The 25,345-nt window shown below is 58.9% G+C and overlaps 2 protein-coding genes across 4 annotated transcripts; one reads left to right on the top strand and one right to left on the bottom strand.

The window, feature by feature from the left end:
* Window positions 1-596: 596 nt before the first annotated feature.
* PRPF38A (pre-mRNA processing factor 38A) lies at window positions 597-15,967 on the bottom strand. Of its 3 annotated transcripts, none has more exons than XM_038760565.1 (12): window positions 15,578-15,967; window positions 13,931-14,016; window positions 7,537-7,709; window positions 3,216-3,375; window positions 2,929-3,050; window positions 2,656-2,741; window positions 2,191-2,301; window positions 1,969-2,081; window positions 1,806-1,832; window positions 1,609-1,706; window positions 1,359-1,407; window positions 597-730 (listed from the first exon to the last, which is right to left on the bottom strand). In XM_038760565.1, the coding sequence occupies exons 3-12, from the start codon at window positions 7,664-7,666 to the stop codon at window positions 688-690; spliced, it is 939 nt and encodes a 312-aa protein (XP_038616493.1). In that variant the 5' UTR covers window positions 7,667-7,709; window positions 13,931-14,016; window positions 15,578-15,967; the 3' UTR covers window positions 597-687. The 3 variants fall into 3 exon arrangements, with proteins under 3 accessions (XP_038616493.1, XP_038616492.1, XP_038616494.1); XM_038760564.1 differs by lacking the exon at window positions 15,578-15,967 and adding an exon at window positions 15,125-15,499; XM_038760566.1 differs by lacking the exons at window positions 13,931-14,016; window positions 15,578-15,967 and having other exon boundaries at window positions 7,537-7,717.
* Window positions 13,492-24,578, top strand: ORC1 (origin recognition complex subunit 1). The gene is given in 17 exon segments (XM_038760562.1): window positions 13,492-13,586; window positions 14,550-14,677; window positions 15,058-15,236; window positions 15,794-16,073; window positions 16,604-16,856; window positions 17,406-17,510; window positions 17,723-17,930; window positions 18,491-18,606; window positions 20,841-20,942; window positions 21,365-21,536; window positions 21,896-22,003; window positions 22,292-22,441; window positions 23,121-23,240; window positions 23,343-23,503; window positions 23,933-24,020; window positions 24,260-24,471; window positions 24,473-24,578. Coding segments are annotated over 17 exon segments (2,511 nt in total). The 3' UTR covers window positions 24,507-24,578.
* Window positions 24,579-25,345: the final 767 nt, after the last annotated feature.

Genomic DNA, 25,345 nt, shown 5'->3' with positions numbered 1-25,345 from the left:
AATCCGAGAGTGACCGTCAAACGGTTGCTTCCCTCCGAAACTCCCGTGCTTGGGGGGGAGCCTTTCCCCGCTAAAGGCCCAGGTTTTGCCCATAAGACCCAACTGATGTTAGTGAGTTAAATGAGTTGCTACTGGAGCGAGCCCCCAGCTGGTGCTCAATTTCCAGCCTCACGCTGCCCGGCGATGCCGGCACAGACCAGCTGGCAGGCAGGCAGGGCAGGGAACGGGGACAGAGCAGGGAGGCTGACCTTTACCACTCTGCTCCCCCTGGTCCAAGCACACACTGGCGGTAGTCACGGAGGACTCAACGCCTCCTTCCTACCCAGATGAGCAGGCCCCAGCCACGGCAAGCCCACCGTTCAGCTAAACCTCGTTAGTCACCAGCCCGAACCTGCATCAACCGGAACCGCTGTGGTTAAGACAGGTTCCCCCGTCAGTCCAGAGGCGGCCCAGCCAGCAGTGAGGCGCACCGGGGCCCGGACCGGATGCCTGGGCCCGGCCAGCTTGCGGCCGCGTGAGCGAGGAAAAAGCAAGAAGGTAGGGGATACAAAGTATTTAATAAAAGTGTAAAAAAGCTGCCCCAGAGGGCCGGGCCTGGGGGGCCACCGTCCGACAGTCCCGTACACCTCCCCCGGAAGGCCGGCCCGTGCGCCGGTACCACGCCACCCGTCAGCACCACGCCGTCCGTCACTCGTTCCCTCGCCGACTCTTCTTGTGGCTCTTCTTAGACCTGAAACGGCAGCAGAGAGCGAATCCCCGTCCAGCCCTGACCCCGGGATGGCTCCAGGCCCCGGCCCAGTCCCCGGGACCAGAGCAGGCAGACACGTACAGGCACGGATAAAAACACGGACCACGCCGCTGGCACAAGGATCAACTGCGTGTGTACAGGTGCAGCGTGCGCTGCGCCCCTCACACGGGCCCAAACGCCTGCCCTTTTCATGCCCGCGCCAGCTCCTTGGACGCTGGCCAGAGGGGTTGGGAGTCAATTCCCCAACATGCTGCATGGGACACGTTCTCCCCTCGACCCCCTTCCCCTCTGATGGCACAGCTGAGAAGCAGCGCGGCTCAGTGAAAAGAGCGCGGGCTTTGGAGTCGGAGGTCGTGGGTTCGAATCCCAGCTCTGCCAACTGTCAGCTGTGTGACTTCGGGCAAGTCACTTAGCTTCTCTGGGCTTCGGTTTCCTCATCTGTACAATGGGGATTAAGACTGTGAGCCCCCTGTGGGACAACCCGATCACGCTGTAACCTCCCCGGCACTTAGAACAGTGCTGTGCACATAGTAAGCGCTTAATAAATGCCATTACTATTATTATTATCCGCCCTGCCGACCCCTCCCTCCTGCCACACAGCCCCCAATACCTTTCTGGGGACTTTGAGTGGCTCCTGTGCCGGTGACTCCGGTGGTGTCCTGGGGGTGGGGAAGAGACAGGCACAGCTTGCCTTTGGCTTCCTGCACACCCTAACCCAGCTCCAGGTGATGGGGACTCTCAGTTGAGCCAGGCTGGGTGGCCACAGGCCAAATCCACCAAGTGGTCCAGCCCTGTGCTCCTGTCCCGGGGCACACGGTGCCCAGCCCCCCGCCCTCCTCCCCGCCAGGCCCCCCAGGCACCTGGGGACTTGGATCGGGATCGGTGCCGTCGCTCCCGGGACCTGCTGCGGTGCCGCCGCGGGCTCTTGCTCCGGTATCTTTCCCGGCGGGGGGAAGGGCTGGAAGAGAAACCCCGTTAGGGACTGCAAGGGGCAGTCCGAAGCCGCCCGGAACCGTCCAGAGCCGCCTGGCCTCCACGGGGAGGAGACCGGCCTTACCTTCTCCTCTTGGGGGATCGGCTGCGCCTGTGGTCACAAGGAGGGAGAGAGGAGGTGGTCTGACTGAGGAGGGCCAAGCCTAAGTGGGTCCCCATCATTTCATGGGGAGCCCCAGGCTCCCGAGGGTCCCCCCACTCCCACCCCCGGCCCCCTGACCCTTTACCGTCTCGGGGACCGGCTCCGGCTCCTCCTGTAGCGCAGGGCGGGGGAGCGTCGCGGCTTGTCCAGGTCTCGGTAACTTCTGCGGCGGTGGTCCGGGGAGGGGGCTCGCTCCAGCTGGGAACATTTCAGAAAAGTGGCCGGGTCGGACAGGTGGATTAATGAACGGCCAGACCCAGAGACCTGGTCTGGATTCCCTCTCCAAGTCCCCAGGCCCTAGACCCACCTTCTCGTCCTCCTCCTCCTCCTCTTCACTAGACTCCACGTCGTCCATGTCCTCCTCCAGGGCGCTGACCCGGGTCTCCAGCTGTTCGGCCTCCTCCAGGACGTAGCGTTTCTGGGGGGCCGGGGAACAGGGGTCAGGGTTCCCCGTCCCAAGGTGGGGTCAGCGCCGTTTGGGCTTTAGGGAGAATGAGCGGTGACCACTCAACCAACCAGCCACTTTCCCGCAAGCCTCGCCGACTGTCCAGGCGGTGAGGGCTTGGGGGGTGCGAACGGCAGCTGCAGCCGTACCTCCCCCCGCCCCCCCCGTTCCCACACACACCGCAGATTCAGCCTCCGCAACCAGGGGAGACTGGTCCCTCCCACCACCTCTGAGAGGTGAGAGCAGGACCCCCAGGGCCCCCAACCCCTCTCCAGAGAGCTCCTCCCGCCGCCCCTGGGGGCGGCCGGGACCCCCGTCACGGCCCACCTGTAGCCGGGGCAGGATGATGTCGCAGACGCGCTCGCTGTGCAGCAGCTCGTCGATGAATTCGTCCACGTGCATCAGCTCGAACTCTGAAAGGGCAGCCCGGGGTGGGACGGTGCTCAGTCTGGCGCCCGAGGGAGGGGCGAGGGAGCCCGACCCCAGCGGACCGCCCGGAAGGTCACCTGCCACTCACGGCCTCCCTATCAGGTCACCTGCCACTCACGGCCTCCCTATCACGGCGGGAGGGAAGTCAGGCCTGAGGTTCGAGATTCTCACCCCCGTTCCGGTTCTGGCTCTTGATCTTGCGGTAGTCGTTGTAGAGGGGCTCCAGGTACTTGTAGCAGTCGATGGCGGTGCCCGTCAGCCTCATGTACAGAGCCCCCAGCATGCGCACGTATCTGGGGAGGTGGGGGACGGGGGCGGTCACTGAGGCGGAGGCCGCTAAGGCGGGGGGACTGGGCGGTCAACCGCCACCCAGTCGCCGGCCGCCCCACCGCGGGCAGCAGAGCGCGGCATCGGGCGAGGCCCGAAGCCCGTCACCCGGTGACCCGCCCGCCGCCTACTTGAAGTCCTCGTTTTTGATGAACTCCACGATGATGTCCTTCTCAGGCTGGATCTGCAGCATCTTCAGGGTCAGGCAGAGGAAGGGCGTGGGCTTGATGTTGCCGCCGTACACTCCGCCCACGAACCGGAGCTCCATGGCTTTGTCCACCACCAGCTCCGCTACGGCACGCAGAGGAACCGGTCGGTCCCAATCCCGGGGCCAGGGGCCCCCCGGCCTCCCCCGCCCTCGATCCGCCCTTTGGTCAGTCAGTGGTGGGCACGGAACACCTACCGCGTGCCGAGCACTGTGCCCCGGAGTGGGCCGGCCGGGAGCCGGGAGACACGATCCCTGGCCTCCCGGAGCTCCCGGCCTTCCCACCCACCGTGCCCTCCGTTTACCCCACGGGCAGGCGGGCAGAGAGGCCCGTCCGAGCCATGACCAAAGGCTGAGGGCTCCTACTCTCGGCAAGCTTGGGGCCCGGGGCCCGCCCTGAGGCTCCCCCAAGGGCAGTGGGGGCTGGAGAGCACGGGGGCCCAGACCCTCAGGGAGCCACTCCTCACACAAGCTAAATCATCATCATCAATCGTATTTATTGAGCGCTTACTATGTGCAGAGCACTGGACTAAGCGCTTGGGAAGTACAAATTGGCAACACATAGAGACAGTCGCTACCCAACAGTGGGCTCACAGTCTAAAAATCACTGCGTGGGAATTGGAGGGCGTTTCCAATCTCCTTGCTTTCTGTCTTTCCCCACTCCAGATGGAGAGCGAGAGCGAGCGTGCCACCCCAGGGCCAGGAGGAGGAGGAAAGGGACGCTCTGGGTCCAAGGCAGCAGTAACCAGCAGCCAGGGCCTGTCACCCGACTCAGCCTGCGCTCAACGCCCGCTGCTGCCCAGGCCCCCCGGCTGCCCAACCCCAGCAGCTCTCAGAGAACGGGGAGGCCCCGCTGACCGTTTCTGTTGGAGGCTGGGGCCGGTGATTCCTGGCCCAGAGACTTGCCGGAGTCGCCTTGGTTCTCCCAGAGCTTGTTTGAGGGAGGCGGGTCACAACACCTGATTCATCTCGTCCACCTCCAATCTGTCTTCACCTGCTCTAACCCTAAGCTCAGCAATACCCACCACTGCTTCTTCCCTGTTGGCGCCCAGGGCCACTGCCCGCACCAGCTGTTTCTGACTTATCTGCCTCCTCAAACCCCCAAGTGTCTCCACCTCGCCCCCCCCCCCCACCCCCCTCAATGACCTTACAAGCATCAGGCCTCAGCAAAATTACCCCATCACGTTCCCAGCTCCCTGCCACCACCTCCCTGCACGCATCGACATTCTCATTCTTTCAGCCATTTTTCAAAAGGAGCTCTCCTGTTCTCTTTCCAAATCGACTCCCTTCGCTTACACCTCCAACTCCAAGCCTCTTCAGACCTTATCAAAACAGTTGTGCCCCCTCTTTTCCCTTCCCTAGCTGCCATCCTTAACTGCTCACTCTGATGACTCCTCTCCCTCTCCTTTCAAGCATGACCAAGTATCCAAAAAACAAAAATGAATACGCCGTTTGACAACCACTGCACTCTCCAGCTATCACTTCATCTCCCTGCTCCCACTCCTATGCTCAACGCCATGAATTATTATTATCATTATTATTATTATTATTATTATTATCATTATCATTATCATCATTATTATTATCATTATCAATAATGATAGCATTTGTTAAGCGCTTACTATGTGCAAGGCACTGTTCTAAGCGCTGGGGAGGTTACAAGGTGATCAGGTTGTCCCACAGAGGGCTCACAGTCTTAATCCCCACTTCACAGATGAGGTGACTGAGGCTCAGAGAAGTTAAATGACTTGCCCAAAGTCACACAGCCGGCAACTGGCGGAGCCAGAATTTGAACCCGTGACCTCTGGCTCCAAAGCCCGTGCTCTTTCCACTGAACCACGCTGCTTCTCTAATGAAGCCGTCCTCTCCAGCATGGACTGTTCACTCCAGCCTGCGCTTCTCCTCCAACTCCCTCCTTGGCCCTCCCCAAGCCAGCTTCCACTCCTCTCCTCTAACAATAATGATGGTATTTGTTAAGCGCCATGTGCCAAGCGCTGTTCTAAGCGCTGGGGTGGATACGAGGTAATCGGGTTGTCTCTCATGGGGCTCACAGACGTAATCCCCATTTTACAGATAAGGTAACTGAGGCTCAGAGAGGTTAAGTGACTTGCCCAGAGTCACACAGCTGATAAGTGGTGGAGCCAGGATTAGAACCCATGACCTCTGACTCCCAAACCCATGCTCTTTCCACTAAACCACGCTGCTTCTCTAATAAAGCCTCCCTCTCCAGGGTCCCCAGCGCCATTCTATGGGTCAAGTCTAACTGTATCTACTTCATCTACTCTCGTGCCACACGGAGTAGGCACGCAATAAACATTTGGAAGCATGTTAGCCTAGTGGAAAGAACACGGGACTGAACAATAACAATAATAATAATAATGGCATTTATTAAGCACTTACTATGTGCAAAGCACTGTTCTAAGCGCTGGGGGGGGGGGGTTACAAGGTGATCAGGTTGTCCCACGGGGGGCTCACAGTCTCACTCCCCATTTTACAGATGAGGTAACGGAGGCACGGAGAAGTTAAGTGACCTGCCCAAAGTCACACGGCTGACAATGGGCAGAGCCGGGATTTGAACTCACGACCTCTGACTCCAAAACCCGTGCTCTTTCCACTGAGCCATGCTGCTCCTCCTGAAGTCAGAAGGCCTGGGTTCTAAGCTCGACTCCGCCAATCAACTGTATTTATCGAGCCCTTAATATGTGCAGAGCACTACACGAAGCGCTTGGGAGAGTACAACGCCTAAATATAGCAGACACATTCCCTGCCCACAACGAACCCCCTGTGTGCCGTGTGGCCGTGGGCCAGTCACTTCACTTCTCTGGGCCTCAATCACCTCATCCGGAAAACAGGAATTAAGACTGTGAGCCCCGTGTGGGACAGGGACTGTACTTGGTAATAATCAATTGTATTTATTGAGCGCTTACTGTGTGCAGAGCACTGTACTAGGCGCTTGGGAAGTACAAGTTGGCAACATATAGAGACAGTCCCTACCCAACAGTGGGCTCACAACGGCATTTATTAAGCGCTTACTATGTGCAAAGCACTGTCCTAAGCGCCGGAGAGGGTACAAGGTGATCATGTTGTCCCACGGGGGGCTCACAGTCCTAATCCTCATTTTGCAGCTGAAGTAACTGAGGCCCAGAGAAGTGAAGTGATTTGCCCGAAGTCACCCAGCTGACAGTTGGCGGAGCCGGGATTTGAACCCATGACCTCTGACTCCAAAGCCCGGGCTCTTTCCCCCTCATCCCCCTCTCCATCATCTTACCTCCTTCCCTTCCCCACAGCACCTGTACATCTGTATATATGTTTGTACATACTTATTACTCTATTTATTTTACTTGTACGTATCTATTCTATTTATTTTATTTTGTTAGTATGTTTGGTTTTGCTCTCTGTCTCCCCCTTTTAGACTGTGAGCCCACTGTTGGGTAGGGACCGTCTCTGTATGTTGCCAACTTCTAGTTCCCAAGCGCTTAGTACAGTGCTCTGCACACAGTAAGCGCTCAATAAATACAACTGAATGAATGAATGAACACTGCTTGGCACATAGTAACAAATACCAAAATGTATTTATTTGCTTAGAGAAGCAGCATGGCTCAGTGGGAAAGAGCCCGGGCTTTGGAGTCAGAGGTCGTGGGTTCAAATTCCGGCTCCACCACTTAGCTGTGTGACTTTGGGCAAGTCACTTCACTTCTCTGTGCCTCAGTTACCTCATCTGTAAAGTGGGGATTAAGACTGTAAGCCCCCCCGTGGGGCAACCTGATCACCTTGCATCTGCCCCAGAGTTTAGAACAGTGCTTTGGACACAGTAAGCGCTTAACAAACGCCATTACTATTATTATTATTAGTCCAGTGCTCTGCACACAGTAAGCGCTCAATCAATACGACTGATTGATTGATTGTACATATCTATTCTATTTATTTTATTAGTATGTTTGGTTTTGTCGTCTGTCTCCCCCTTCTAGACTGTGAGCCCACTGTTGGGCAGGGACCGTCTCTGTAGGTTGCCAACTTGGACTTCCCAAGCGCTCAGTCCAGTGCTCTGCACACAGTAAACGCTCAATCAATACGATTGATTGATTTCCACTGAGCCACGCTGCTTCTGCAGTCCAGTTCCCGGCTCATAGTGAGCGCTTAGGAGAGACGGCAGTTATTCACCACGACGGACGGGACGGAGTTGGGTTCCGGAGGCACCGAGGAGGCGGTGTCGGCGTCCCCCCGGGCCCCCCGGGCCCCCGGCTCACCCGTGAGGCCGAAGCACTCCTCCTTCCAGTACTTGGACTCGTATATGCGGGTGCGGATAATCTTCTCCACCAGGTACTGCGGGTTGGTGCCGTGGATGCTGTGGGCATCCTTCACCGTGCGGTTCGCCATCTTGCTCCGTCCCACTCGGTTCCGGGCCGCACGGGGAGGCCCGCTGTTGGCAAAGAAGCGGGAAGAAGGCGGGGCTCGGTGGCGGCGTGCCCTCAACAATGATGGCGGCTCCCGCCGACCAACGCGGAGGGGGCGGGGCTCTCAGAAAAGATGGCGGCGCCCGACAACCAACGCGGAGTGAGGGGGTGGTGCCCGCAGCAAAGATGGCGGCGCCCGTCAATCTACGCGGAGTGAGGGGGCGGTGCCCTCAGCAAAGACGGCGGCGCCCGTCAATCAACGCGGAGTGAGGGGGGGGGGAGCGGCGCCCTCAGCAAAGGTGGCGGCGCCCGTCAACCAACGCGGAGTGGTGCCCGCAGCAAAGATGGCGGCGCCCGACAACCAACGCCGAATGAGAGGGTGGTGCCCTCAGCAAAGACGGCGGCTCCCGTCAATCTACGCGGAGTGAGGGGGGGCGGCGCCCTCAGCAAAGGTGGCGGCGCCTGTCAGTCAATCGACGCGGAGTGAGGGGGCGAGGCAAAGCGTGGCTCAGCGGAAAGAGCCCGGGCTTTGGAGTCGGAGGTCCTGGGTTCAAACCCCGACTCCACCAACTGTCACCCGTGTGACTTTGGGCAAATCACTTCACTTCTCTGGGCCTCAGTTACCTCATCTGTAAAATGGGGATGAAGACTGTGAGCCCCATGTGAGACAATCTTATCACCTTGTATCCTCCCCAGTGCTTAGAACAGTGCTTTGCAAATAGTAAGCGCTTAACAAATGCCATCATCATCATCAAATCCCGGCTCCGCCAATTGTCAGCTGTGTGACTTTGGGCAAGTCACTTCACTTCTCTGTGCCTCAGTTACCTCATCTGTAAAATGGGGATTAAGATTGTGAGCCCCCCGTGGGACAACCCGATCACCTTGTATTCATTCATTCATTCATTCATTCAATCGTATTTCTTGAGCGCTTACTGTGTGCAGAACACTGGACTAAGCGCTCGGGAAGTCCAAGTTGGCAACATATAGAGACGGTCCCTACCCAACAGTGGGCTCACAGTCTAGAAGGGGGAGACAGAGAACAAAACAAAACATATTAGCAAACTAAAATAAATAGAATAAATATGTACAAATAAAATAAATAGAGTAACAAATACATACAAACATATATACATATATGCAGGTGCTGTGGGGAAGGGAAGGAGATAAGGCCGAGGGATGGAGAGGGGGTGGAGGGGGAGAGGAAGGAGGGGACTCAGTCTGGGAGCTTGTATTGCCCCCAGCGCTTAAAACAGTGCTTGGTACATAGTAAGCGCTTAACAAATACCATTGTCATTATTATTACTATTATTCTTAATAAAGATGGCACATAGTAAGCGCTAAACAAATAGCATCGTCATTATCACTATTATTATTAATAAAGATGGCGGCGCCCGTCAATCAACGCGGAGTGAGGGGGGCGGGAAAAGGGGCGGTGGCCGAGATGCTTTGGCGCGAAATTCCCCCTAGTTTCCTCATCTGTAAAATGGGGATTAAGATTGTGAGCCCCACGTGGGACAACCTGATCACCTTGTATCCCCTCCAGCGCTTAGACCAGTGCTTTGCACATACTAAGCGCTTAGCGTGGCTCAGTGGAAAGAGCATGGGCTTTGGAGTCAGAGGTCATGGGTTCAAATCCCTGCTCCACCACTCGTCAGCTGTGTGACTTTGGGCAAATCACTTACCTTCTCTGGGCCTCAGTTACCTCATTTGTAAAATGGGGATTAAGACTGTGAGCCCCACATGTGACTACCTGATCACCTTGTAAATTCCCCAGCTCTTAGAACAGTGCACTGCACGTAGTAAGCGCTTAGTAAATGCCATTATCAATCAATCAATCAGTCGTATTTATTGAGTGCTTACTGTGTGCAGAGCACTGTACTAAGCGCTTGGGAAGTACAAGTCGGCAACACAGAGAGACAGTCCCTACCCAACAGTGGGCTCACAGTCTAGAAGGGGGAGACAGAGAACAAAACCAAACATACTAACAAAATAAATAGAATAGATATGTACAAATAAAAAAAAATAAATGGAGTAATAAATATGTACAAACATATATACATATAACGCTTGGGAAGGATTATTACCCCAGCGCCTCGAACAGTGCTTGGCACATAGTAAGCGCTTAACAAATGCCATCATCATCATCATCATCATCAATCGTATTTATTGAGTGCTTACTATGTGCAGAGCACTGTACTAAGCGCTTGGGAAGTACAAATTGGCAACATATAGAGACAGTCCCTACCCAACAGTGGGCTCACAGTCTAAAAGGGGGAGACAGAGAACAAAACCAAACATACTAACAAAATAAAATAAATATAATAGATATGTACAAGTAGAATAAATAAATAAATCCTTCAACAATGTGGTCAACAGTGTGTTCCTTGGGCACTGAAAATCAAAGTTTCACAGCCCTGATTCTCCCAACTGGTAGATCTAATACCTGCTTGGTTTCCTGTAGCAGTGAATTCTTACAGTTAAGTCTGACTTAAAATAAGAAGTAATTCTTTTCCTCATTATCCACCATTCAGTAAGAGTAACAGAAGAGGAGATGAAAAGCCAGGGAAAAATTCTTCCAAGCATCCGTTGGCTCTGAAATATTATGTATGGACTGGAGGGTAATGGAAGCAAAGGTTACTCTTTAATGGGCACTTACAAGACACTCAATCATATTTATTGAGCTCTTACTGTGTCAGAGCACCGTACTAAGCACCTGGAAGAGGACAATAAAACAGTTGGTAGGCATATTCCCTGCCCACAAAGCGCTTCTGTGTTGTTATGCACTTGTTATACGGTTGTTATATTGTTAATAGTATATCCTCCCAAGCGCTTAGTAGTGTGTACAAGCAACCACATCAGTTATTGACTAATATAAGAATGAGGAGCCTCTCAATGGCACTTTAATATGGTCTTGGCGTAAGTAGAAAATTATTTGTGTTTTAAAGAACAGTCGTAAAGATTCAAACTCATTTTTTATTGGGATAATTATTTTAAGCGCACACTAAAATCTAGGACTATGTACATATCCCCCGTCACCGCTGTTATTATTATTATTATTACCCCAGCGCTTAGAACAGTGCTCGGCACATAGCAAGTGCTTAACAAATGCCATCATGATTATTATTATTATTATTATTATTACCCCAGCACTTATTAACAAATACCATCGTCGTTATTAGCCCGTCAATCTACGCGGAGTGAGGGGGCGGTGCCCTCAGCAAAGATGGCGGCGCCCGTCAATCAACGCGGAGTGAGGGGGGCGGTGCCCTCAGCAAAGATGGCGGGGCCCGTCAATCAACGCGGAGGGCGGGGGAGGTGCCCTCAGCAAAGATGGCGGGGCCCGTCAATCAACGCGGAGGGCGGGGGAGGTGCCCTCAGCAAAGATGGCGGCCCCGTCAATCAACGCGTTTCGCGGGGGGCGGGAAAAGGGGAGGTGGCCGAGATGCTTTGGCGCGAAATTTCTCCTAGTGGCCGCGGAGGAGGAGGAGGAGGAGGAGGAAGAAGAAGAGGAAGAAGAAGAAGAGGAGGAGGAAGAAGAGGAAGAAGAAGAGGAGGAGGAGGAGGGTCTGGGCTGAGGAGAGCCGGAGCCGAGGGGAGCCGGCCCATCGGGTTCGGACGGCGGGGCTGAGGCGGGAGGGTGCAGGGAGGGAGGGACGGAGGGAGGGAGGGAGGTCGGGAGGTAGACCGGACCAGACCAGAGCCCGGACTTGGGAGTCGGAGGGCGTGGGTTCGAATCCCGCTCCGCCACTTGCCAGCTGGGGGACTCTGGGCAAGCCACTTCACTTCTCTGCGCAAGCCACTTCACTGCGCCTCAGTTCCCTCATCGAGAAAATGGGGATAAAGACCGTGAGCCCCACGTGGGACTGTGAGCCCACTGTTGTTGTCCCTCTATGTTGCCAACTTGTACCTCCCAAGCGCTTAGTCCAGTGCCCTGCACACAGTAAGCGCTCAATCAATACGATTGAATGAACGAATGACAGCCTGATGGCCTCGTATCTTCCCCAGCGCTTAGAACAGTGCGCGGCCCGGAGTAAGCGCTTAACAAATACCATCGTCATCATCGCAAGCGGTTCACTCATCCAGAGCGTGGCTCAGGGGAAAGAGCGTGGGCTTTGGAGTCAGAGGTCATGGGTTCGAATCCCAGCTCCGCCACATGTTCATTCATTCATTCAATTGTATTCCTTTTCTAGACTGTGAGCCCACTGTTGGGTAGGGACCGTCTCTATATGTTGCCAACTTGGACTTCCCAAGCGCTTAGTACAGTACTCTGCACACAGTAAGCGCTCAATCAACACGATTGATTGATTGATTGATTGATTCAGGGGGCCCCGGGCCCCGGCCGCCGCGGGGATCGATCGGGAGAAGCAGCGGGGTGTATTGGACTTAGTGCCCGGGCCTGGGGGGTCAGAAGGTCATGGCTTCTAATCCCGGCTCCGACACGTGTGTGTGTGTGTGTGTGTGTGTGTGTGTGTGTGTGTGTGTGCGTGCGCATGTGAGTGACCTTGGGCAAGTCACTCACTTCTCTGGGCCTCCATCCCCTCATCTGTAAAATGGATTTTGAGACTGTGAGCCCCAGGTGGGACAGGAGTTGTGTCCAACCCGATTTACTTGTAATAATAATAATAATAATAATGCCATATGTTAAGCACTTACTATGTGCAAACCACTGTTCTAAGCGCTGGGGGAGGTACAAGGTGATCAGGTTGTCCTTCGGGGGGCTCACAGTCTTAATCCCCATTTTACAGATGAGGTAACTGAGGCCCACAGAAGTGAAGTGACTTGCCCAAAATCACACAGCTGACAGTGCTTAGTCCAGTACTCTGCACACAGTAAGCGCTCAATCAATACGATTGAATGAATGAAAATGGTGGGGCCGGGATTAGAACCCATGACCTCTAGCCCTCAAGCCCGTGCTCTTTCCACTGAGCCACGCTGCTTCTCTATCCACCTCAGCGTTTAGTAACAGCGCCTGGCACACAGTAAGTGCTTATCAAATATCGTAATTATTATTATCATTATGGGTCCGGCCCCGGGCCTAAGCGCTTAACAAGTACCGTAATAGTAACAATAATAATAATTATTGTTATTATCGATCCGGCCCCGGGCCGCCACGGCTCCTCTCGAGCTAAACGCGGGGCTTGCCGGGAAGGGCACCCGCACAAGAGGGTGCCCTGTTGAAGGCCCATCTCCTCCAAGAGGAATTCCCAGACTAAGCCCCACTTTTCCTCATCTCCCACTCCCTTCTGGGTCTCCCTGAGTTCTTCCCTTTGCTCTTCCCCCACCTCCCAGGCCCACAGGACTTACGGCCCTAGCTGTAATTTTATCTATTTGGACTGATGCCTGCCTTCCCTCTCCAGGCTGAGCTTTATGTGGGCAGGGAATGTCACTGTTTGTTGTTGTATGTACTTTCCCGATCGCTTAGTGCCGTGCTCTGCACGCGGTAAGAGCTTAATAAATAAAATTGAAGGAATCTCTCACTGCCCCCACCAAATGGAAAAACCACATGGCATTGGGCTTGGAGCCAATAAGAAACCCTAGGCTTGCCACGGAGAGAGGTGTTCCCGAGTGGGTTTTGGGCTAATCCCCTCCCATTGGATTAGAGGTGGGGATTTAAGGGGAGCTGTGATATGCCGAATTTGCCTCTGGTCTACAGGGATCGTCCAGGGGCCTGTGTGAGCCGCTGACTTGCCAGCTGCTGTTAGAGCTTGTCTGTCCCTCCGTCTGTACAGAAGGAGGGATCCTGAGGAACCAGGGGGACTTACGAGCTAGGACCATGCCGTCTCTCCCCGACTGTTTCCCACAGGTACCATGAAGAACTACTTCACGAGGCTGAGACGCCAGCGGTTTTACTCATGGGCTGGCCGAGGGATCCTGGACCAGAAATCCCGCCACTTCTTCTATAGGTTTGTCGGGGTCCCCGCCGTCCCCCACCGGCGCTAAGGTCCTTGAATCAAACTGGGCTATTTGCCTCCCAGGGAGTAATAATAATAGTGATGATGGCACTTATGAAGCGCTATGTGCAAAGCACCGTTCTAAGCGCTGGGGAGGTTACAAGGTGATCAGGTTGTCCCACGGGGGCTCACAGTCTTCATCCCCAGTTGGCAGATGAGGCCCAGAGAAGCGAAGTGACTTGCCCAAAGTCACACGGCTGACACGGAGCCGGGATTTGAGCCCACGACCTCTGACTCCAAAGCCCGGGCTCTTTCCACTGAGCCACGGGTAGCAGTAATACCTGTTAAATACTTACTGTGTGCCAATCTCTGAGCTTCGCGCCGGAGTCGTCACAAGAGAATCCGGTCGGACGCAGTCTCCGTCTCGCGTGGGGCTCTTAGCCTAAACGGGAGGGAGAACAGGGATTAAATCCTCATTTTACAGATGAGGAAACTGAGGTCCAGAGAAGCGAAGTGATTTGCCCAGTCACACAGCAGGCAAGTGGTGGAGACAGGATTAAAACCCAGGTCCTTTGCCTCCTAGCGCAGGCTCTTTCCACTATGGTCCAGTGACGTTCCCTAACCGGTATCCAGAAGTACCCCAGGGTGGGCAACGGTGCCCTGGCTCTGCCTGTCCGCCGGCTGCCCGGCCCCCCACGGTGTTGCGTGACCCTCTACCTAACAAGCCACCTCTGGGAGCTGATGATCTGAAACCCCAACAGCTCGGGGCCCCTTGAAGCCCAGGACTAGCGATGCCCCATGTGAGGGCCGAGCTGGGGAACGCCCCCTCTGCTTCTGGCCCACCGCCTCGTGGGGCGGCGGCGGCCGAGGGGAGGTGCCAGGGAACCCCCCCCAAAGCCCCTGGGGAGACTGACCGTGGCAGGCGGGAGGGGTCCCCGTGCCAGGGAACAGAGGTCCCAATTGGCGTTTTCTCAGGGGCCTCCACATCATGTCGGAAGCGAGCGGCGAGGAGTCCTGCGTCCACCTCAGGGACTTTGTGCTCGTCGACGGGTACGATGAGGATGTCCCCTATGTGGCCCGACTGCTCAAGCTGTATGAAGATTGTGAGTGCAGGGGGCGGGGAGGGTCGCTCCCGAAAGCTGGAGCGGGGAGGGGGCCTGCGAGCAGCCAGGTCTCACCCAGTCTCCTCTGGGGAGGAGCTGAGCGTCAAGGAACCTGAGCATTTCCCTGGCTGCCTTGAGGTTGCGACCAGTCACCTTTGGCTGTCCACTGATGGGCTGGCTGGCTGGCTGCTGCCCACCCCCATTTCATTCGCCGCTGCCTGGGTTTGTTTCTTGGTTTGAAATGCCGGCCTGGCCAGACCCGGCACGGCGAGTGCCGTGGTCGACAGATTCCACACTCAAACTCTCATCCGGACCATCCCGCACTTCAGGCCCGCGTAGGGGTTGCCACCGGTCTCACTGCCCACCCAATCCTCCCACAGCCTCCGAGCCCGCCCCGAACAAGCACGCGGTGGTGCAGTGGTTTGTGCGCTTGAGCGAGATCCCCACCAGCAAGCAGAAGCTGCTGGGCCGGGAGGTGACGGCCCAGGAGGTCTTCTACTTCGACGACCCCAGCTGTAGCAATGACATCTGCGTGGAGACCATCGTCGGCTCCGTACAGGTGAGTTGGGGGAGGGAACCCGGCTTCCCTGTTGGTTCTCTTCCCGCCCGCCCCCGGGATCCGGGTGCCCTGCTGAGATCTGCCCCGGCCCGCTGAACGTAGCCGGGGTCAGAGATCGGTGTGCCCGGCCCAGGGACCGACCAAATGGTGCCCCGTCCTCTGCCGTTCCGACCGAGGTCACGCTGTGCCCTGGTGTCAAGCTTGGTGGGGTCACTGCAGCGTCACGGGGCAGCCTCCTCCCTAAGTCAGAGAAACGCTCTGCCTGGGGGCCCCTCAGGCAAAAACCTGAGCAGGACCCGCCGCTGACTCCTCCCACGCCCAAGGTCGGCGGCCTTACTCACGGATCAGGTGGCTTTAGTGTAGTCAGAGTATCACTGTGTCCTTGGGTCCGTTTTGCAGGGTTTGAGACGGTCAGCTCCCAAAGGGCACCGGCTAGATCCGCATCGATCGGCTGAAACGTAAATGCACTTGGTGCCAGTTGGACTTGGCCCAGTATCCGTGGGGAGCTCGGCGACCCGGGCGCTGCCGAGCTCTTCCTCCTCCCTCCCCGAATCCAGGTGGCGGCTCTGGCTCCGGAGGAGGCGGTGCCCACGGGGCCCAAGGGGCGGCAGGTGCTGTTCACCAGACTGTCCTGGGACAAGAGGAGCTTCAAGCCGCTGAGCCCCAGCCTGCTGCAGGAGATGAGGAGGCGTCGGCGAGGCGACGCGGGGTCTCTGCCCCTCCCTCCCGAGCCGGGAGCGGCCGCCGAGTCCTGCCGTTCCCGGGAGCCGCGGGCCCGCCAGGCCCCCACTGGCACCTCCGTCACCCCGCGGGCCAGGAAGCAGCTGCAGCTTGACGGTGCGTGCTGGGGGACACAGGCGGCAGGGTTGGCGGGGGTTGGTCGCCCGGGCGGGTATGCACGCTGATACCAGCCGGACGTTTCTGGGGGGCCCGGTCTCGGAACATCTCCTGCTAACCCCGGCCCGCTTCCTCCCTTCCTCTCTCCCCCGTAGGTGAGCGGAGGAGGGAGGGCAAAGAGTGGGCATCTCGCTCTAGGCAGCGGGACGAAATTGCTGCCTCCTCGTGGGCCCCTCCTCTTCCCTCCCTGCTCCTCCCCGCCCGACTCGCCTCCAGAATTGGGGGGCGTCGGGCAGCGGGGGCCTTAACTACCCAGCCGTGAATAGTGCCGAGGAATGGAGCGCGTGGGAGGGAGGAGGCCTGGCCCCTGGGGCCTTGGAGTGAGGCCTCCGCAGGGACTCAGCCACCCCCACCGCTGTCGCTGCCCCTCCCTCCCCGGGCCTCGGCAGAAGCAATCTCCCGAGGAGGGGAGCTGGCTGGCTGCGGGGCCAGGGTCCCCCTCAACTCGGGTGGTCTCGGTTGGTCCCCAGATTCCCCCAGAGCGCCCTGCAGCAGGTTCTCCCAGCAGCAGGTTCTGGAATTTCTGAGCAGCGGTGGGGGCGACCTGGAGCCCAAGAGGAAAGTCGCCCTCTCCCCGACTCCCTCTCCCGCCAAGAAACCCCGGCCCAACGGGTTGCTGGCCCAGTCCCCCGCCCCGAAGACCCCGGAGGACTCACAGATGAGCCGATTCAATTTGTCGCCGGTGGTCCGCTGGGACCAGAAGCCGAGGGAAAGCTCCTCTCGGTAGGTGAGGGGGTCGAGCTCCCGCCTGTGGCTGCGCTCCGCCGTGGCCCCTCTCGCTGTTCAGCGCTCCCCGCCCGCGGCGTTTGCTGGCGTCGGGCTGGGTCCGCTTCTCGGCCAGGGGGTCGACGAGTGGAGGGAAGAGGGCGTTCGGCCACGGCAGCCCCCACAGACGGGCAGTCCTGTGGGTGGCAGGTGCGGGGGGGTGGAGACGGGGGGGATCTCGAAAAGCCGGGAGCTGAAAGGAAGAGAAGATGCACCCGGGTGCAGGACCGGCCCGCCCCCGAGCTACAGGCCGCGACTGCTGGGGGCCGGAAACCAGGGGCCAGTGAGGCGGGGACAACTGGGAGGTTGACAGCGGGGACCGCTTACGCGGTCATGATCTACAGCGGCGGAGCTGGGCACCAGGCTACCTCCGGGCCCCGGCCAGCCATCTCTAGCACCCCATCAACCCCTGCTGGCTCTCTTGGATGCCCAAGCTGACTCGGGAGGGTCTCCCTGCTGCCCAGGAGAGGCCAGCGGCTCACGCTTTCTCACTCCCTCGCTCCTCAGCGAGGTGGCAGGGTCGGGAGCCGAGAGCGGGGCTGCGGCTGACACCCCTCGAACCCGGAGGAAGTGCTCACTCCTCTCCTCGTCCCGGATCAGACAACAGCTCCGGTGAGGACCCTCCCGCTCGTCCCGGGGGCGGGAGCCGGGGTTCCCCTCGTTCCCACCTTCCCCTCGTTCCCACCCTCCCGGATTCCGGGCCACACCGGGGGCACGCCCGGTTTACCTTGGGTCGGGCTCCTCCCGGAGCCAGGGGCTGCCCGAGTTTGACTTGAATCCAGCCACGGCAAAATGACGGTGGGGCCGGGTCTGCCCCCGCTCAGTCTTCTAGGTAACAACTGCGGGGCCGATAAGGCCGATGGTGACTTCCTGCCGGCAGTGGAGTCCACCGACTCCCAAAGTGACGATGACGAGGAGGAAGAGGAGGAGGAAGCGGCCCAGATCCCCAGGAGACACAACTGGGTCCCCCACACTCCAAAACGCCACCAAAAAGGCTCTACACGGACCCCCAGCAAGACTCCTAGGAAAACCGTAGGTTCCTCCAGGTTGACTCTGTGGGGATAGCCCGTTTAGAGTTACAAAACACCCACCCACGCCTAAGCTAAAGGCACACGTGATCCCCTTTAGAGCCGCTGTTGTAGGGGGAGGGTGGGGAGGCCAGGGCGAGGTGCCCAGAGCCGCAAGGCTGTTGCCCGCTCTGGCTCGGATCGTGGGGGCCCGGCGAGGGGCCGCTTTTGAGACTGCGTTTCCGGCGGCTTTCCCTCTAAGCCGGATCGCCGCATCACCACTTCCCTGGTCCCTGGTGGGGGGGATGCTCAGCACTTATGCACTTCCGGAAGCCTGCCGTCCTCACCCCGTTGGATTGGATTTTATCAAGAACAGCGGGGGGGCGGGGGCGCCGGGAGGCATCGTCATGTGGCCCGTTTTAGGGCTTCCACCTCTCATGGCCCGTCTGAGTCAGGTGGCCCTGGGGAAAGCCCCCCCGCCCCCGGCCAGGTGGGTCCAAAGCCGGCCCTTCAGCTCCTGCTTAGGGGCGGCGGGCTGGCGCGGCTGCGTGCGGAAGGCCGACTGGTCTGTGTTGCTCATCGCAGCCCAAGCCTCGGACCCCTCAAACCCCTCGAGCCCCGGACCGACCGACCCCGCGCCTGCGCAGCCGCAGCCAGGTGGCCCAGGAACCGACCAGCGTCCTGGAAGAAGCCCGGCTGAGGTGATGCCTTACGGCCGCGGTGGAGAGCAGGGAAAGCAGCAGGCTGCCGGGGTCCCCGTGGACACCCTCGGGATGCACTGACTCTGCGGGGAGGGAGGGAGGGAGCGGAGTCAGGGAGCCACTTGGAAAGAAGGTGGATGGCGACTGGATCCCGTTCTAGAACCCCGGTGGGAGGTGCGATTCCATTCAAGAGCCCAGGGTGACATTGGTGTTCCTGAGAGTTCTCCCAGTTCTTACTGTGAGCTGCCTGCTCGCCTTGGCCATGCCTGCCCGCGGGGAGGTTGCGGTCTAGGTGACGCCAGTTAGAATCGTTCGGCAGAACTTCCTTACTGTCGGTCAGTCAGTAGAGTTGGATCGTCTTTGGGCAGAGCACTGAACTGAGCGCTTGATCGAGCACGAAAGATGTGATCCTTGCCCATGAGGAGCTTCCAATCTACCGTGTGCTGAGCGCTGGGGGGAAAACAATCAAGTTAGCAGACCCGATGCGGGCCCTCCAGGAGGAGTTCTCCCTTGTCACCCGGGGGGCCGGGGGCCCGGAAGTCCCCAGGAGTTGGTTGGCAAGACCAAAGGCTTAGGAGACTCGGGGAGTCAGACTGCCCAGCCAGCATCCAAATGCCACCTTTGTGGAAAACAAGCAAAAAGGCAGCCAAGCCTGTTTCCCACAGCCTGGGCTTTAATGATGCATCGTGCATTTCCACCACGGTGGTGGTAATTCATTAGCATTGCCCAGGCAACTCGTGGGAGCCGCTGTGTTCTTTGTGGTCCACAAAGAACTGTGAGCCCACTGTTGGGTAGGGACTGTCTCTATATGTTGCCAACTTGTACTTCCCAAGCACTTAGTACAGTGCTCTGCACACAGTAAGCGCTTAATAAATACGATTGATTGATTGATTGGTCCACAGCGTGGTGGAACCGGTCACCCAAGGTTCCCTGGGGAGCACTAGGGATGGCCTCCCACCAAGATGGAGGAGTACGGGGTGACAGGCGGCAGGCAGAAAGCGTCCTCCTTGACCGAGGAAAACCAGTCAGTCGCCCACGGTGGTGTCCTGGGGTGACCAACCTCCTCACTTATCCCTCGATTTTGTCTGTCCTGCCACCGACCCCATTCCCACATCCTCCCTCCGGCCTGGAACTCCCTTTGCCCTTCAAGTCTGACAGACCACCGATCTCCCCACCTTCAGAGTCCTAAAGTCTTGCAAAGGGCGCTTAGATCTGTACCCCTTCAGCACCTGATATTCACCCCAAGAGTAAGCAGCAGCCTGGTGTAGTGGATAGAGCACGGGCCTGGGAATCGGGGTCATGGGTTCTAATCCTGGCTCCGCCACCTGTCTGCTGGGTGACCCTGGGCAAGTCACTTCACTTCACTTTTTTTTTTAGTGGCATTTATTAAGCGCTTACTATGTGCAAAGCACTGTTCTAAGTGCTGGAGGAAGATACAAGGTGATCAGTTTGTCCCATGGGGGGCTCACAGTCTTCATCCCCATTTTACAGATGAGGGAACTGAGGCCCAGAGAAGTGAAGTGACTTGCCCAAAGTCACACAGCTGACAATTGGTGGAGCCGGGATTCAAACCCATGACCTCTGACTCCAAAGCCCGGGCTCTTTCCATTGAGCCACGCTGCTTCTCTGGGCCTCAGTTGTCTCATCTGTAAAATGGGGATTGAGACTGTGAGCCCCACATGGGACAGCGACCATGTCCACCCCAATGTGCTTCTATCTACCCCAGCGCTTAGTACAGTGCCTGGCACATAGTAAGTGCTTAACAAATACCATCACCACCCGACCCTGAGCCCCACTGCTATCCATTTCCCCTATCTGTAATTCATCTGAGTGTCGGTCTCCTCTTCGTAACTAAGCCAATTATCTTGTGGATCGGGAACGGGTCTACCAATTCTGTTGTATTCCACAATCTGGGTGTTCTCTCTCAGTGCTTAGTACAGTGCTCTGGGCGTCATAAACGCTTAATTAATATCATTACTCCTACTCCTCTCCCAAGTGCCTTGTGTAGTGCTCATCCCACAGTAAACACTCGATAAATACTATCGATTGATCGGGAGGGCCGGAGGTAGGGTTTCCGGGGAGTGAAGCCCTGGGGAGAGACCTGAAGTACTTTGGAAGCACCCAGGACTGGGGGAGAGAGTCGGGAACCGGGCGGTGCCATCGCGGGCAGCGGGCGATACCCTCGCCTTCCCCCTTTCCCCAATGTTTCCACCATCCTCACCCACAAACTACAGGCTGCACGTCTCCGCCGTGCCAGAGTCCCTGCCCTGCCGGGAACAGGAATTCCAGGACGTCTACAACTTCGTGGAAAGCAAACTCCTCAACCAGACCGGAGGGTGAGTGCTCTCGGCCGGGTGAGCGGAGAGGGGAGGGCAGGCCAGAGGCCCGCTCCTCGGGGGGGACCCTTGCTCAGCACTAGCCCTGCTGCCCCTTCCGAGTGCCGCTCCAGAGCCAGGAAACCCTGTCCCTCGGCGTTGGGAGAGCATTCCAGGGTGAGCAGTCTGGCCCCTCAGAGCCAGGTCTGGCTGCCCTGGGTCCCCTGAAAGACCAGACCTAGCACCAGTCCGCCCTCCCCACGAGGGGCAGGTCCATCAGAAGATCGGCCCGCCGTTGCCCTGCACTGGGGGCAGGGCGGGCGCCTGCAGCCACGTTGGGAAAACATTTGGGGGTCCGGCCCCCCCTTCTCCTGCCTGCTGAAGGCCCCCAAGGCCAGTCTGGGGCTCTGTCAACCTCTCTCTCTCTCTCGCTTGCACCCCAGCTGCATGTACATCTCCGGGGTCCCGGGGACGGGGAAGACTGCCACGGTGCAAGAGGCGCTGCGCTGCGTCCAGCGGGCCGCCCAGGCAGACGAGCTGCCGGCCTTCCAGCTGGTTCAGATCAATGGCATGAAGCTGACGGACCCCCGCCAGGCTTACGTACAGATTCTGCAGGTCAGCGGGGCTGCCCGCGGCTGGCCGTGGGGCCCTCCCCTCCCGCTCCCTCGGCCTCACAGTGGGGGGAAGCTATCAACTGGCCGCCCACCCTGCATCCTTTCGGGCCTTTGGAGGCCCTGTTGGCTCGTACCCACAAGTCAGCTTGCCTCGGTCTCCTGTCCCCAGCTTGGTTCGAGGCCAGGGCCTCCAAGGCTCAAGGCCAGAGGGGTTCTGGGGGTGGCCTTAACCCTTTTCTCAAGGACTTAAAGGGCTCTGGCTTCCAAGTAGGCAAAAGGAGAGGCCGGTTTGCCCCCAGCTGTGACCGCTGTAGCGGCGGGGGGTCCAGGGGTGAGTGCTATTTTGTCTCCTGCCGACAGAAGCTGAGCCGACAGAAAGCCACGGCCAGCCATGCCGCGCAGCTACTGGAGAAGCGGTTCAGCACCCCGGGCCCGATGCGGGAGCCCACGGTTCTCCTGGTGGACGAGGTGAGCCGGCTGGCTGGGGGAGGTTGCCCGGCGGAAGGGTAGGGAGCCTGAGTCTCTGTTCCTCCGCTGGGTCACCTTTAGAACTAACTCCAGCCTCATCCCAGGTTGGAAAGCCCTTTTGGTCTGTGGAGCACTGTGCTTGGTCCCCCACCTCTCACTGCTCCAGGGAGCGCTGTCCTGGCTGGGGAGGGAGGGGACGAAGGGGTGGGGGGGTATGTGTGTGAGAGAGAGAGAGAGAGGTTTGGATCCGTCTGTGACTTACACTCAGTCAGCCCACCTCCTCCACAGCTTGATCTCCTGTGGACCCAGAAGCAAGACGTGATGTACAACCTGTTTGAGTGGCCCAGCCGCAAGGGAGCACAGCTGATCGTCCTGGCTATCGCCAACACTATGGACTTACCCGAGAGGATCATGATGAACCGGGTGGCCAGCCGGCTGGTGGGTCTCGGGGCCTCCCTCCGGCTGGGTCTGAGGGGTGGAGGGCTGCAGGCGGGGTTTCCGAGACCAAAACGGAAACAGCTCAGACCCTCGTGAGACCAAGCCCCCGGGCGTCCCCCCGACCCCCCGCTTTGCCGGGCCCGGACAGCCCCCGGCGGTACCTGGGGCTGAGTGGGTGGGTCCCTCCTCCCGCCTCCAACCCGCCAGATCACGGCTTTCCCGCCGAGCCTCCCGAAGACCCACGTCCTTCCAGAGGCCTTTCCCGATTGCCCTCCACCGCCTCAGGTCGGCAGTGCAACAACCGCCTGAGTACCTGTGGCTATACATCGAGTTAAAAATTATTTAGTCATCTCCTGATCCGGCTCTACTCCGCGCTCATTCTGAAAATAATTTGCCCGACCGTTTCGCCCCGTTAGAATGTAAGCTCCTTGAAGGCGTTAACTGTCTCTTCGAGGGGCTCTCCCAAACACCTCGGACAGTGCCCCGCTCCCACCGGGCCCCTAACAGGCGCCCGATACGTACAGCTAATTTGCTTCAAGGAGCCCCAGCCAGAGAAGAGGCCCGGGAGCCGGGGCTCTCGGGGCGTCTGGGATGTCTGCTAGGGAATCGGCCCCGCCTGTCCGCTTTCCCGCCCGCCTTGGCCGGGCCGCTGAGCCCGCGGGCCTCTGTGCGCTCCCAGGGCCTCACCAGGATGTCCTTCCAGCCTTACTCGTACACGCAGCTGCAGCAGATCCTCGGGGCCCGGCTGAAGCACGTGAAGGCCTTCCAAGAGGATGCCATCCAGCTGGTGTCCAGGAAGGTGGGTGCCCTGGGACCGCGATGGGGGCGCCCGGGATCGAGGGAGGGAGAGACGGCGTGCCACGGCGGCGCTGGAGGCTCAGGGCTGCCGACCTCCCGGTAGGTGGCCGCGCTCTCTGGGGATGCCCGGCGCTGCCTGGACATCTGCAGGCGAGCCACGGAGATCTGCGAGTCGCGCAGCCAGACGCCCGGCCTGGTCAGCGTGGCCCACGTGGTGGAAGCCGTGGAAGAGATGTTCTCGTCCCCGTACGTCACCGCCATCAGGTGAGCCCTGCTGCCGCCCCGGAGCGGATTGTTTGCTCTGGTCTCCTCCCGTCCCGCCCCCGGGGGTCCTCCCCCCTCGTCCCTCCCACACGGGTTCAGGGAGACTGGCCGGACGTGTCGGCTCAGCCGGGGCAGGTGAGGGTCTCCTGGAGAGAACCTTGGAGCGGCAGGGAGGTGAGGGTTCAGTCGTCGGGTGCCCTCAGCCAAGTTGCTTGCTTTCTCTGAGTCTCGTTCGGTGGCCGGGCGGACGACTAGCCCTCCCCGCCCCCGGCGCGGCCCCAGCCGGCCTCAAGGCCTCGGTCTGCGCCGCGACTCGGGTCTGTTTCTCTGCGGCCCCGAGAGGAGGCCTGGCCCGGTGGTCTGGAGCCCCTCGGGCTGAGGCCCAAGTGGATTCTTGACTCCGCGTGCCCCTTCTTCCCATCTCCCCAGAAACGCATCCCTCCTGGAGCAGGGGTTCCTGAAGGCCACGCTGGCTGAGTTCCGCCGCTCGGGGCTGGAGGAGGCGACATTTCAGCAGGTGAGATTCCTGGCTCAGCTCGGTGGTGCGGGGGGAGAGGCTGGGCCCCTTGCGGCTAACCCACGTGCCCAGGTGCCACCGCGGGGCCTTCCTCCCCTGCTCAACCACAAGTCCTCCCCGGTGAGCCCCCCTCCGGGGCCTGGGCTGGGCTGGCGTGCGGGCAAGCAGGCGAGCGAGGGCACTACCTGGCCGACGGTGGGTCCTGCCCGGCCCCACTCCCTGGACTCCGGCTCTCGCAGGTCTTCCAGCAGCACGTGGCACTGTGCAGGATCGAGGGGCTTCCGCCGCCCTCCGCCTCCGAGATCATGGCCGTGTGCTCGCGGCTGGGGGCCTGCCGCCTGCTGCTGCTCCTGGAGCCCAGCAAAAATGACCTCCTGCTGCGCCTGCGGCTCAACGTCAGCCAGGACGACGTCCTCTACGCGCTGCGGGGGCGGCAGGAGGAAGAGGAGGAGGCGGGGGGGGCCACGGGGCGCCGGTCACAGGTAGCGGCGGGCCCCGGGGCGACTTGTTTTTCATGACCCGGATTTGACTGTTTTTTTAAACGGCCGAGACCTTTCCTGGCAGGGTGAACCTGCGGGGAAACGGCAGCATCACCTTTCTGAAGTGTTTCAATAAATGTCTGGGCGAGTTTGGGTAATGGTTTGGGGAGTCCGTCACCCACGTTGGGCGCGGCCCCTGCGGGTTAACTGAGGCCGGAGGGACGGTTCTGGTGGCGGCCTCGATCGGGGCCTCAATTCCAGGCCTTTGTCCAGACCCCACTGGGCTAGCAGCCACCTCCCTGGTGGGCGCTTTCCCTAGCCCGAATCCGCCCCCGGCAGTCAGGGATGAGGCCGACCGGAGGCGGGTGGGAGGCGGAGTGGGACTGACCAGGCGCTGCCGGAGGTGGCCAGGTGAGCCAGGAGGGGACCAGCCCAGCCCAGTGCTGGGGTCGGAGTCCAAATCCCCATTGTCAGACACTCCGGGGCCTGAGCCGCCCCAGAGTTTCCCTCCACGGAAGCTGCCCTCTCCGAGGTCTATTGACGATCTCTACCCTAACCTTCTGAGATTATACGGAGGCCGTCGACACTGTTGACCACCCCCTTGAGGAAACACTATCTAACCTTGGTTTCACTGACACCGTCCTCTCCCGGTTCCCCTCCCACTTCTCTGGACTCTCCCTGGTCTTTCCCTAGTTCCTCCTCTGCCTCCCACCCCTTAACTGTGGGAGTCCCTCCAGGCTTAGTTCCCGGTCCCCCTTCATGGCTACCCACTCCCGCGGAGAATGCATTCGCTCTCCTGGTTTAAACTACTTGTATGATTCCCAAACCTACCTCTCCAGCCCCTGG

The sequence above is a fragment of the Tachyglossus aculeatus genome, chromosome 18 (genome assembly GCF_015852505.1).
Source record: "Tachyglossus aculeatus isolate mTacAcu1 chromosome 18, mTacAcu1.pri, whole genome shotgun sequence".
Lineage (NCBI taxonomy): Eukaryota > Metazoa > Chordata > Mammalia > Monotremata > Tachyglossidae > Tachyglossus > Tachyglossus aculeatus.
Note: the sequence above shows the minus strand (reverse complement) of the source record. Positions and strands in the feature narration are given on the sequence as shown.